Below are 13,662 nucleotides of genomic sequence, written 5' to 3'. Positions count from 1 at the left end.
CTCAATCTGCGCCGGAAATACGCTTATTATAGGCGTATTTCTGAATAGCAAATGACCCCTTGTGTTCCTTGTTCCTTCTGCTGGAATAACTTCCATTTTGGTTAAGAATATGGGATGAAAAAAGGGCTCATATATTATGGCTTCATATATATATATGCAGGGCCATAATAGGGGGCCCATACTTCCTGATAAAGCCCAGCTGTACCTCCTCAGGCCACGTGCACATGACTGTATTTTCGGTCCGTGTCCAATCCGCCTTCTTTGCAGATCGCACGCGGACCCATTAGTTTCCATAGGGCTGCAAACAAAATGCAGACATCCATGTGCCGGATGTCCGTCCCGCAAAATAAAAAAGATACATGACCTATTCTTGCTATTTTGCAGACAACAGAATGGGACGTGCAGATTGAGAAAGCGCGGGATGCACTTGGCCAATATCCGTGGTTTTCGGACCACTAAACACATATATGGTCGTGTGCATGAGGCCTTCTTCTGATTTCTTATGAAGGAGAGATCCATTAGATTATTTTTTTTTTATTACACAGATTTATGTCCCTAGAGGTATTTGCTTCTTGGGGAGAATCAACCTGTAAAAGAAGGCATCTCATAAAGCACGGTATGGCGGCACAAGGTGTGCTAGGGCTCTGTAGGACACAGGGACTGTACTGCAGCCACCACCAAAGCAATGCGATACGTGTGTAGTCAAGACTTTAGGAATCAGCTTATACTGTCAGGTGTAAGCAGGATACATATCCGCTATTTAAAGGGAACCTGTCATCAACGTTATGCTAACCTCACTGAGGGCAGCATGAAATAGTGACAGAAATGCTCTGATGTCAGCGGTGTGTCACTCATGAGCTAAAAGTAAGTGGTTGCCGAGAACCATCATCATAATCATTACAGCCCAGACCTTGAAAAGAGTCAAATCTACCTGAGAAGAGTCCTGGTTATTCCTAATCTACTGCTCTCCTGACCATCTGCTGATGGTTGTCAGTTCTTTCCTAGAGAGAAAGGGAGAAAACTAGGTAGGTGGGCAGGAGAGCAGGAATCCATGAATAACCAGGACTCTTCTCCGGTGGCCGTGACTCTTTTCCAGGCCCAGTCTGCAAGGATTGTGATGTTGGTTCTCGGCAACCACTTACTTTTAACTTATAAATGACCGATCGCTGAAATCAACTCGCCTGTCTCTACTTTATTCTGCCGTTAGTATGGGTAACATAACGTTGATGACGGGTTCCCTTTAATACTGCGATTCATATCCCTGATATAGATGACGGACATGGTGTTTGAAGAAGAAGCAGAGCTAGTATTCAGACCAAATAGCTATTCTAGATTAAGATGTATAGACAGATCCCACAGGGCTGTCTCTTATTTACTATGTGACAGACGTAGAATATATAGACTATATTCTCTCTTTGTTTGAATTTACTTATTTTTAATAAAATGTCTGGAAACGTCTTGGATGGTTCATCACTTATTTTATTGTGCAGGTGACAATTCTCCCCATCACGTATATTGAATTCTATATGTGTGTTCAGACGTCTGGAAAGTCCGTAGGAGCGGGCACTACTGGGAAGCGTTTCGCCGACAGAACGCACCCAGTTCGCTTCAGCGGGTGGGAGAGAGATCACATTAGGAAGAGATGCTGTTAAAATTATTTTTCAGCTCTGCAGTGTCAAAAAAAAACGGACACACGGCCAAACGCGGACTTCTTCACGGAGGCATCAATGACCACCTTTTCACGGATTTGAGCACAGACACGGACGTGTGAGTTAGGCTTAAACTTTTGTAGATGCAAAACTGATGAAAATGTCTGCAAAACAGATGTGGACGTGTGAATAGGGCCTGATTTTATTTATTTATTTTTGGCGCATTTATGCTTCAAAACAGCCTCACACTCATTTCAATGGGAAGCAGCATGCCCTATCTTGGGGCAGAATCCGTGCTGTGTCCGTCGTTGAAAGAGTCAATATACCACTCCATATCTGTCCTCGCAGTTTTTGCGGATCCGTGCGAAAACTAATGAAAATGCAGTTCTGCACTGAATTAAACAGCAATTGGTTAAATCAAAACTGCGACAAAAAAAAAAAAAACATGAAAAACTTGCTGAATTTTGCAGTCGGATTTTCAAAATCCGTAGTGTGAACATACCCTTAGGGCTCATGCACACGAACGTGGTTTGGTTCCGCATCGGAGACGCATTGATGCAGACCCATTCACTTCAGTGGGGCAGCAAAGAGGCGCACAGCGCTCCGAAAAAAACAAAAAACAGAACGTCTTATTCTTGTCCGTTTTGTGGACAAGAATAGGCATTTCTATTATGGCCGGCCCGTTCCGTAAATTGCAGAACGCACACAGGCGGCATCTGTGTTTTGCGGATCCGCAATTTTCACGTTCGTGTGCATGAGCCCTTATATTGTAAACCATTTATACAGTTTGCGGTATGGGGGGTGGGGGGGGGGGGGGCAGAGGACATAACTGATACATAGGAGACTGCCTCGGGCTGTTGTCCGTGGTCACCCATTCAGGCTGGAGCTACGTGGAAACTTGTGGCTAACGGCGGCATTGACGTACCTGCTGTATAATCCACCGCAACCAAACATGGCGCTATTCCCAGGTAGAGTACGGCGCTCTGCGGACTCCCGGTCATGTGAGCAGGGTGAAGTCTATGCAGTTACCGAGAGGTTTCATCTCTTTAATAGATTATTAGAAGTATAAATAGCAATGACAAGAGAAGATGCCTTAAGGGGTGTTCACGAATTTTAGAAGTGAGGATTGGCCATTTCTATTTGATTGCTGGGGGTCCGACACCGCGCTGATCAGCTGTTCTGCAATAGCTCCAGCGCCGGAACACCACCGCTTCACCCCTGCGTTGATTTCGATTCACTTCCGTGACCAGCGCCGTCTACGACACAATGGACGAAGCTGTGCAGTTCTGGGGCTGGAGCTACTGCAGAACTAGTGCATTGTAGGGGAGCCGTAACCCCTGACAACCCGATAGTGGTGGCGGGACTGTTTCGCTGGTCCGTGTGCAGTCCACATTTTTGTTGGTGGACCCATTGACGACATATTCTGTTTGCACAACGGGAATACGGATGTGGTCAATGGTTCGGACAGGATCAGCAATTTGCGGACTGCAAAATACATCCGGTCATGTGCATGAGGGGTAATCCGGAGATGGCCATCGCTTGTAAAATCCTGGACAACCCCTTTAATTGTATTTGATTACAGTAAAGGGCATCTGTCAGCAGTTTTGCACCTATGACACTGGCTGACCTGTGACATGTGCGCTTGGCAGCTGAAGGCGTCCGTGTTGGTCCCACGTTCATATGTGAGAAAAATGTAGTTTTAATATATGCAAATGAGCCTCTAGGAGCAACGGGGGCGTTCCTGTTACACCTAAAGGCTTTGCTCTCTCTGCAACTGCCGCTCACGCTGCACTTTGATTGACAGGGGCAGTGGTGATGACGTTTTGGCTGCCTGGCCCTGTCCAAGTGCAGAGCAGTTGCAGAGAGAGCAGAGCCTCTAGGTGTAACGGTAACGCCCCCGTTGCTCCTCGAGGCTCATTTGCATATATTAAAACATCATGATTCTCAGCAATGCGGGCACATATGAACATGGGACCAACACAGATGCCTTCAGCTGCCAAGTGCACATGTAACAGGTCAAAACAGGTACAGAACTGCTGACAGATGCCCTTTAAAATATATTAATTCTGGAAAAGGATGATAAAGAATGAAGACCACTGTAATACATAATTATGATGTAAGAAACAACAGTTGCCACCTGCGACACATCATGGTCTCCTCTGTGTCTCCATTACTTTACAGTTCTCCTCCACCTCTAGGGAGGTGTAATAAGTATCAGGGAATTGCTTAAGTAACAATTGCCTTATTAACAAACAGGTCCTGTTAGCTGCAGCAGCAGAGGCGATGCAAACATGCTGCAGGGCCGCGCCGCGCTTCTTACGTCCCGCACCCCGAGATAGGCGTACTCATACTTCACTGGACCAATCACGCTTTACGGAAAAACTTGAAGTAGACCACACCGCCAAGAATGGCGACTTCGAGAATGATGATGATGGATAGGAAGAGTTTGTTCGTCACAATTCTAGAAAAGAAAAAAGAAGAAGCATTTCTATAATATCAAAGGATAAGCGAATGCAATAAAATCGCTAAAGGATTACACAGTCATTAGCCCAGGTACACCACGGCTGGTGGGTTTGACCACGTCATCCACACCATAGAAGCTTCTAGTGCCGTAGAACTGCTCACTTTTCCAGCAGCCCGTACACAATTCGGGTGGGACTGCAGACCGCCCCATGGCTGGAGCACAGGCACAGGGTCTGCTAGTGCTCTCTTGTTTTCTCACAGGGGTATTCCCATCTCATAAAGTGATGAATTATTGATCAGTGTGGGGGTCCTCGCGGTTTGCGGACAGCAAAACAGAAATGGCGGTGTGCATGAGGCTTTACGGACATTTTTAGTTCCTGGTTCTGATGTCTAGTAATTAAAGTGTAACTGCCATTCATTTTATATTTTTGTAATGTGTAGGGGCAGCGATGCGGACCATTTCTGTCGTATACTTTCAAGGGAGTCTGTCACCACCGTATTCCATTATACACTGCTTACATAGGGCTTGCAAGTGACCAGGGGGGGCGGCCGGTCGGGCTTGCAAGTGCCAGGGGGGGCGGCGGTCGGGCTTGCAAGTGCCAGGGGGGGGGCAGCGGTCGGGCTTGCAAGTGCCAGGGGGGGCAGCGGTCGGGCTTGCAAGTGCCAGGGGGGGCAGCGGTCGGGCTTGCAAGTGCCAGGGGGGGGCGGCGGTCGGGCTTGCAAGTGCCAGGGGGGGGCGGCGGTCGGGCTTGCAAGTGCCAGGGGGGGCGGCGGTCGGGCTTGCAAGTGCCAGGGGGGGCGGCGGTCGGGCTTGCAAGTGCCAGGGGGGGCGGCGGTCGGGCTTGCAAGTGCCAGGGGGGGCGGCGGTCGGGCTTGCAAGTGCCAGGGGGGGCGGCGGTCGGGCTTGCAAGTGCCAGGGGGGGCGGCGGTCGGGCTTGCAAGTGCCAGGGGGGGCGGCGGTCGGGCTTGCAAGTGCCAGGGGGGGCGGCGGTCGGGCTTGCAAGTGCCAGGGGGGGCGGCGGTCGGGCTTGCAAGTGCCAGGGGGGGCGGCGGTCGGGCTTGCAAGTGCCAGGGGGGGCGGCGGTCGGGCTTGCAAGTGCCAGGGGGGGGCGGCGGTCGGGCTTGCAAGTGCCCGGGGGGCGGCGGTCGGGCTTCTTCTCACATAACCCCTCCCCAGCCTGTTGCTTGGCCCGCCCTGTAAGCCTCTTGCATCATCCAGTGTACTGGTTGCGATCTCACTTGCGCACTGTGATGACCATTGTGGGCAGCAGTATCGCTCCATGCAGTGCGCATGCGCAGGCTCCCTTTGATAACTAAAATCGTACATTTCTATTCGAAAAAGCGCTATAAAGTGGCCAATTTTGAGCCTTAGTGACGCTCTTCTGTCTTCCGTTTACAGAACTGTGGAGACTTTGCTCAATACTGACTGTTATGTAAACAGAAGACAGAGGAGCGTCGCTAAGGCCCAAAATGGGCCACTTTACAGCTATTTTTCTAATAGAAATGTACAATTTCATTTATTAAAGTATATTACAAAAATGGTCAGTATCACTGCCCCGATACATTCCAAAAATAAAAAAAAGAATGACAGTTACACTTTAAAATTATAAAAAGATTTTCTCGTGTCATCCACATTATAGTAACTGGTGAGGGTCTCAGCACATGATCGCCAAACAACCTAAACCAGTCTCTATGAAATGTCAACTGTTTCATGAAGAGGAAGGTTAGTCCAACCCCAAAACGCATTGTTTTCCCCGCACCTGAATAAAGAATTAAACATTTATCTCTGGCAATATCACATTCTTCTATACGGACGATGGGATTCTGGAAAGGGGAGGCCTACCTGCAGCCCACCTGCTCGAGAATTATAATAGGGAGTTTACAAGACTTGTGTCCAAAAACACAATGCTCATAGGTGAAGGCATCCACCTACATATCTATCTCTAGTCTTGATCCAGCCATAATGTCATATACATGACATAACCATCAGCTGAACGTTTGCCGCCCAGCCCAAACCAGTGGCAGACACCTCTGGTGGCCATCTTATATCCCAAAGAACAAAAGGATTGAGCATGTTGAAGACCAACGTGCCTGAACCTTCTCTCCTGCCATTGCTCCAATACACCATTGATGGTTGGCAGATACCACAGAAATCGGTTCGGGCCGACATACATCCAACATGTATGGTCAGCTTAAGGCTCCATTCACACGTCCACAATTTCATTCCGCATTTTGCGGAACGGAATTGTGGACCCATTCACTTCTATGGGGCCTCACGATGTGCGGGCCAGCTCCAGAAATGCGGACCTCCACTTCCGGCTCCGTATTTCCGTTCCCGAAAAAAATAGAACATGTCCTATTCTTGTCCGCAATTGCGGAACGCACATTGCCGGTGTCCGTGTTTTGCGGATCCGCTGATCCACAAAACACAATACGGACGTGTGAATGGAGCCTAAGGGTGAGTGTGGCTTCTCCGATCTCTTCCTTGGGTAATCAGTTCTCTTTCTACACAGTTTGTAGATTACCAAAGTCTGAACCTACTTCCGAGACATGGAGCGCAGAATCTTCCGACTTTTGCTCAGGTTTTCATCTGTGTTTATCAGCTGCAAGAAAAGAGATCTGTTAACAAAGGCATCAAGACAGAGCAAGGCAGGTAGATGGAGATTCAGCAGAACAGGTGCAAGGAAAAACCACACACACGGCTTCAAAACCTAAGGGACTACACTCAAATACTAAAGACCAAAACATAAAGACCAAAATACTAAATACCAGTAGTCACGTCGCAACAGTCCCTCCCTCCATCCACTACCCCAGTAGTCACGTCGCAACAGTCCCTCCCTCCATCCACTACCCCAGTAGTCACGTCGAAACCGTCCCTCCCTCCATCCACTACCCCAGTAGTCACGTCGCAACAGTCCCTCCCTCCATCCACTACCCCAGTAGTCACGTCGCAACAGTCCCTCCATCCATCCACTACCCCAGTAGTCACGTCGCAACTGTCCCTCCATCCACTACCCCAGTAGTCACGTCACAACAGTCCCTCCATCCACTACCCCAGTAGTCACGTCACAACAGTCCCTCCATCCACTACCCCAGTAGTCACGTCGCAACAGTCCCTCCATCCACTACCCCAGTAGTCACGTCGCAACAGTCCCTCCCTCCATCCACTACCCCAGTAGTCACGTCGCAACAGTCCCTCCATCCACTACCCCAGTAGTCACGTCGCAACAGTCCCTCCATCCACTACCCCAGTAGTCACGTCGCAACAGTCCCTCCCTCCATCCACTACCCCAGTAGTCACGTCGCAACAGTGCCTCCCTCCATCCACTACCCCAGTAGTCACGTCGCAACAGTCCCTCCCTCCATCCACTACCCCAGTAGTCACGTCGCAACAGTCCCTCCCTCCATCCACTACCCCAGTAGTCACGTCGCAACAGTCCCTCCCTCCATCCACTACCCCAGTAGTCACGTCGCAACAGTCCCTCCCTCCCTCCATCCACTACTCCAGTAGTCACGTCACAACAGTCTCTCCCTCCAACCACTACCCCAGTAGTCACGTCGCAACAGTCCCCCCATCCACTACCCCAGTAGTCACGTCGCAACAGTCCCTCCATCCACTACCCCAGTAGTCACAACAGTCCCTCCATCCACTACCCCAGTAGTCACAACAGTCCCTCCATCCACTACCCCAGTAGTCACAACAGTCCCTCCATCCACTACCCCAGTAGTCACAACAGTCCCTCCATCCACTACCCCAGTAGTCACAACAGTCCCTCCATCCACTACCCCAGTAGTCACAACAGTCCCTCCATCCACTACCCCAGTAGTCACAACAGTCCCTCCATCCACTACCCCAGTAGTCACAACAGTCCCTCCATCCACTACCCCAGTAGTCACAACAGTCCCTCCAGCCACTACCCCAGAAGTCACAACAGTCCCTCCATCCACTACCCCAGAAGTCACAACAGTCCCTTTATACTTACACGATCCTTAGTTCGCTCTAGCTGCTCCCTCTGTCCTCCGAGCTCTTCCACAATATCCTGGCCGATGGCATCAGTTTCGGCAGCTATGCAGTGGCTTCTGGCGATACTATCTGTAGTCCTGTTTAAGCTCTCATGGCCTTGGAGGAGCAGCGCTCTTTGTGGATCTACTTTCGCCTGTAGAAGATGCTCAATAATTACGCTCTGATCTTGTTCTTCTGATATATACATCAAAAGAGGTAACGAGTGTACAAAACACAGGACAAGATAAACGGGCAAGGGGATTAATCATCATAAATGCTAAAAACTCCATTATCTACAGTACTTGTATGAAAACTGTACTAGTTTTAAAAGGGAAATAATCTACAAGTAGATAGTTTAAGGTCGAGGACTAAATAAAGGTTATTTTATGAGACTAAATCTTAAAGTGTGCCTCTACATATACAGTGGAGATGCAGTCTGGTCACAAAAACCTGCTAGCTCGTATTACATTTTCCTCTCCTCCCCTCACAATGCAGCAAGAGAGACTAGGTGTTTAAATCAGTGCAGATGCTGCTGTGATCACAGGACTTAAACACTTGTAATTCTCTATTTATGTAAAATGCTGCAGTAATTCTCCTCCCTATGTTTAATCTGAGACCATACTGCAATGCATACCCTAACAGGTTTCTAAGTGTGTGACTAGAGGCTAGCTTTAATCATTGTACATGTAGCAGCCAAGCCGCGGTAACCGCATGCACATTACCACTATTTGGTGCGCGGCAACTGTACGTGCAACTAGAAACCACGGCAGGTACAAACGCAGCATGGCAGCTAGTGGTAATCTCACTGTGTTCGGGTACAAATGGAAATTCTCGATTTCCCCCTACGCATTCCAAAGACGGCGGAGTCAGGAACAAGAAATCGAAGAAGTGATTTATACAGGTCAGGAACCTTACGGAGGAGCTGCTGCCAGCTTGTTAAGGATCCGCAGCCAAGTCTCCTCTAAGTCTAAGGAGCTTACCTTCCAGAAGTGAAAGTGAAATGCACCCTAAGGGTCCAAGCACACGTCCGCAAAACACAGACAGCGGCAATGTGCGTTCCGCATTTTGCGGACAAGAATAGGACATGATCAATTTTTTTCAGGGAACGGAATTGTGGAATTGGGAAGTGCAGGTCCGCAATTCTGTGTCCGGCCAGTACATCGTGCTGCCCCATAGAAATGAATAGGTCCGCAATTCCGTTCCGCAAATTACGGACGTGTGAATGGACCCTAAAGTGGTCGCATGTGACTAGAACAGGGATCAGCAACCTCCGGCACTCCAGCTCTTCTGAAACTCCCAGAATCCTTCTTTCACTTTTATGGGAGTGAGTAAGGGTGCATGCTGGGAGTTGTAGTTTCACAGCAGCTGAAGTGCCGAAGGTTGGAAAGTAAGAGCCACTCTTGTACACTGGCAGTGCCCGATATTGCAGCTCAGCTACATGCAAGCTTCACGGGGCTGATTTTGGCGAGGTCTAATGGCCTCATGGCTCTCCCCCGTACATGCTCGGCTGAGCCAGGGATGCACGTATAGGGAGAGATAGCCGCCCAACGGGTATTCTGCTGACAGATATCTCATGGGTGTGACCAGCTCAAGTAAATGAGCGAAAGCTTTTACATATGTGGCGTTCTAGATGTAACCCAGACATTCTCTAAGGGCTCATGCCCACGGCCGTTGGCACGGGCACTATCCACGCAGCTGCCGCAGATGGATCCAGACCCGTTCAAACTTTAGTGCTTCCGTTCCACACTGCATTTTCCGGATTGCGGAGCCATTCAAGTGAATGGGTCCACATCCGTGATGCGGTGCACAAACGACCAGACCCGCAATACAGGCACGGCCGGGGAACGCCCGTCTGCGCAAGCCCTAATACTCCACCGCATGATTAAAAACCTGCAAGAGAGAGCGGTAGCTCACATCAACCAATCATATCACTTCTGCCCACCCGCAACGGAAAAACGAAAGCTGGAAGTGGCCCTTTTTCTTTCATGTATGGGGCCCAGCATGTTCCCTGGTACACGCTTGTAGCCAGGTGTGCCATGCCAACACAACCGGGATGAGAACTCCCAACAAAGATCCCTCCCAATAGTTAAAGCAGACCCTCTACCTGCCCAGTAGTCACAGCGGCTCCGCTAATAACCAGTAGGCTTCCCCCCCCCCCCCCATGGTCAATGCAGGACTACCTCCCTTCCCGTAGTCACAGCATCCATCTCCATTACACATGGAACCCCCGAGGGTTTGGGCGCCTGGTCTCGATGCCATCCTCGTATCACAGAACGTACCCTCTGCTCATCCTCCGCGCTGTAAAACCCTTTCCTTCTGTCGTCCGTAGAAAATCCGCTATTAGTACTTCTGGCTTCTCGCTGCAGCTCTGCAAGGCCTTTCCTGTACGTGCGCATCTTACTCAACATTTGGTTCTGAAACGCCCGGGGTGCCCCTCTGAGCTCTTTTTCCATTTGTAAAAGCTAGAAAAAAATTAATAAAAAAAGATATTAATTTAAATGAAGCGCTAAAATATTACTTCCATAGCCATCCAACGCAAGACCTAGCATCTCTATAGCAGAAGGTCTTTGGAAACCGTCCACAAGCAGGCGAGCTGCTGCCAACTGATCTTTAGGCTGGGGCTCATTTACATTGGAGGTCGCATGTTTAGAATTCCGTTCTTCTGATCGGTCAGAAGAAAAGCAAAAAAAAAACAAAAAAAAACCTGGATCATCAGTATCTGATCGGTGGGGTCCGACAGCTGTTTGAGAAGGCACCGGTGGTGGCCTCCTCCCTGCTTACCAAGCACAGCGCCGTACATTGTATAGTGGCTGGGATCGGTATTGCGCTCAGCCCCATTCACTTCTATGGGGCTGAGCTGCTCTTAGGCCACGTGACGGATGAACGGGTCGTCACTAGGAAAAGCAGAGAGAAGGTCGGGACACTCAGATGGGGGGGGTGCCGGGTGTCTGACCCCAACCGATCAGAAAGAAGACAGGTCATCGGAAAACCTCTCTGAAGACTAGAATAAGATCCATTAGTTTGTTGACATAAGCGTAATAGACAAATCTCCTGTACACTTTGCCAATTTGTCCTGCGCCAAAAATTTCCTGCTGTGCGGATTTTCAAATCTACAGCATATCCATTATTTCTGCGGTTATGGCCTCGTGCACACGACCGTTGTTTTGGTCCGCATCCAAGCCGCTGTTTTTGCGTCCCAGATGCGGACCCATTCACTTCAATGGGGTCTCAAAAGATGCGGACATCACTCTGTTGCTCCGTTCCGTGGTCCGCAAAAAAAAATCTAACCTGTCCTATTCTTGTCCGTTTTGCGGACAAGAACAGGCAGTTATATAGATGGCTGTCTGTGCCGTTCCGCAAATTGCAGAACACACATGGGTGCCTTCCATGTTTTTCGGATCCGCAATTTGCATTGTGTGCATGAGGCCTTTAGCTGCAATTTTCACCCTTCTGAAACAAAGGCTGAGATCTGCGGCAAAAGCGCGTGAAGTTTCTTATTGCGGTTTGGGTGCAGAAATCCGCACGGATCTTTTGCGCGTTCACCCGCATCCATGACCGGGTTAGTTCTCTATATAAAGGCGCCTGGGGGTGCGAGGACATGGCTGCACCAGGGCTCATGCTCGGTCATAGGTTTGGCTTAAGTACAAATGCGAAAAAACTGCCCTGAGCTAAATGTATGGGGCTATTAACCCCTTAGCAGCACGAGCTGTTTATGGATCCTCGTGGTCACTCCGCGCCTATATACTGCAATGCTGGCCTTGACAAATGCCATTATGTTATATGTCGTAGACACATAAGAACGGGCGGGGGTCTCTCTCCTCACTGCAGCGGCAGAACTGAGGGGGGTCTACACACTGAGGACGTAGGTCTAGGGATCAGCGCCCCCCACTAACCAAAGCTTTATGAGAAGCCAGTGACCCTTTAAAAACCCTCACCCCATTTAGACCAGGCATGCTGTCTGGTAGGGTTGAGCCTGCTGATTGTGAAAAATGGTCGTGGCGTCCCCCCAAAAAAAAAAACTAAAAACTTTGGTGCACCTCAGCTTTCCATTTCCTTTTTTTTCTGGAACTACTCAGATTTTTACAAGCCGGGTATCATTTTAATCAGCAGGGTCGACCCTACTAGTTTAATAGGGTTGACCCTTCTGACTGCCTCAATCCGCGCAGGGCGCTTTTGCGGGACATTAGCACAAGTCGTGCCCCTATAGAGTCCATTTCATAGGGGAAGGGGGGGAGGGGTACCTAGTGTGCAAGCGAGCTTTAACCCCTTGGTGTATATTACAAATGGAGGAAGCGGCTCCCGTATATTTACCATCTCGTTTGCTTCTAGATGCCTCTTGTCAAATTCTCGAAGGACGCTTTTATGTTGCTCTGTGAACAAAAAAAAAAAGACCCTTAGTTGGAAAAAAGGCTTTCGGCAAATCCGTGAAAGGGAACTCGCCTTCTGACTGAGGTCAGTGCACGCCGTACCGCTGCCGATCAGCTCTGGAACTACAGCGCCCCTCAGTGGGGAGTGGACAGGGCTGGTTACTGCCTCTCCTGGACACCCCCTTTAAGAGAACAGGAGAATCCCTTCTACCGCTGTTCTCACAAATGATTCATTGATCTCTGCTCATCCCGGACTGACATTTCTGCCACCTACTCCTGGCAATGCCCACTAAGCCCAGAGACCCCATGCCCTGTAAGTACCAATGTCCGAAACCTGACATGTACTATGGCACTAGAGGGCGCTCTATGTCAGATAACACATGCAGCTACTATGGGAAACCCACTCTGATGTCACTATTACACACTCAGCTCTGCTACAACAGTACAGTGCAGCCCCGAGCCAGACAGTCACCTCCGCGGCAGCCCTCCAGCCTCTGCGGCATCCTCTGCAGCTGCTCATAGCGCTCGGTGAAGAGGTCGTGAAGCGTCTCGAAGTGTTCGGACGACATCGGGGCGATTACAGGAACAGACGGACCACCGACCGGTCATGTGACAGGGCGCCGCGGAATCACGTGACCGGGCGCCTTTCACTTCCTGCTCGCGTTAGTGCGCGTCCGCGCATGCGCCGAGAACGAGCATCTCTGTGGCTGGCGCCTGGCGGTAGTCATGGAGCGCTGAATACACCTTGTAGCCGTCCGAGCATCCTCATGAGAAAGAGTGAGGCTGGGGGGAGTTTATGGCTGGCTTAGTGTTATGGATAGGGTTGCCACCTTTTCTTCAAGCCAAACCCGAACACGGGTGGAACGCATCGGGACCGGAAGTTGCGTTCCACAGGCCGGAAGTGGGTCCAGCTGTGGAGCGCAAGCTGTCACTGAGGAACGGGCCAAGCAGACAGGATATTATCAGAGAGGACAGTAGGGTAAAAGGAAACACAAGGAGGAACAATAGTAAAAGAAAACATTTCAAGGAGGGAGGGAGTGTCTGAAGACAGCGCCGCCTTGCTCTAGCATCACAGCAGTGACAGCTGATCGTCCCCGCTGCTGACACCTCATCGGCTGCCGCCACTGACTGACACCCGCCGCTCACCGCCACCTGTCAGGTGTGCAAGTGGTCTAAGAAA

At 49.9% G+C, this 13,662-nt stretch overlaps 1 protein-coding gene across 1 annotated transcript; it reads right to left on the bottom strand.

Annotated features, from left to right (window-relative positions):
• Positions 1–3,595: 3,595 nt before the first annotated feature.
• On the bottom strand, positions 3,596–13,114 carry VTI1B (vesicle transport through interaction with t-SNAREs 1B). Its single transcript, XM_044272401.1, has 6 exons — positions 12,955–13,114; positions 12,427–12,485; positions 10,395–10,577; positions 8,096–8,269; positions 6,654–6,715; positions 3,596–4,110 (listed from the first exon to the last, which is right to left on the bottom strand). Exons 1-6 carry the CDS (start codon positions 13,049–13,051, stop codon positions 4,014–4,016), a joined length of 672 nt encoding a protein of 223 aa, XP_044128336.1. The 5' UTR covers positions 13,052–13,114; the 3' UTR covers positions 3,596–4,013.
• Between the last annotated feature and the right edge of the window lie 548 nt (positions 13,115–13,662).

The sequence above is a fragment of the Bufo gargarizans genome, chromosome 11, assembly GCF_014858855.1.
Source record: "Bufo gargarizans isolate SCDJY-AF-19 chromosome 11, ASM1485885v1, whole genome shotgun sequence".
NCBI lineage: Eukaryota > Metazoa > Chordata > Amphibia > Anura > Bufonidae > Bufo > Bufo gargarizans.
The sequence above is the reverse complement of the archived record's forward strand: the minus strand, read 5'-3'. Positions and strand labels throughout refer to the sequence as shown.

Bases quoted from the DNA above. Each gene is read 5' to 3' on its own strand.
- VTI1B (XM_044272401.1), bottom strand. From the start codon at position 13,051: ATGTCGTCCGAACACTTCGAGACGCTTCACGACCTCTTCACCGAGCGC. The intron at 6,716-8,095 runs GTAAGTATAAAG...CTTTTCTTGCAG, and splicing joins TAGAGCGAACTAAGGATCGT to CTGATAAACACAGATGAAAA. The intron at 4,111-6,653 runs GTAGGTTCAGAC...TTTCTTTTCTAG, and splicing joins CTGCGCTCCATGTCTCGGAA to AATTGTGACGAACAAACTCT.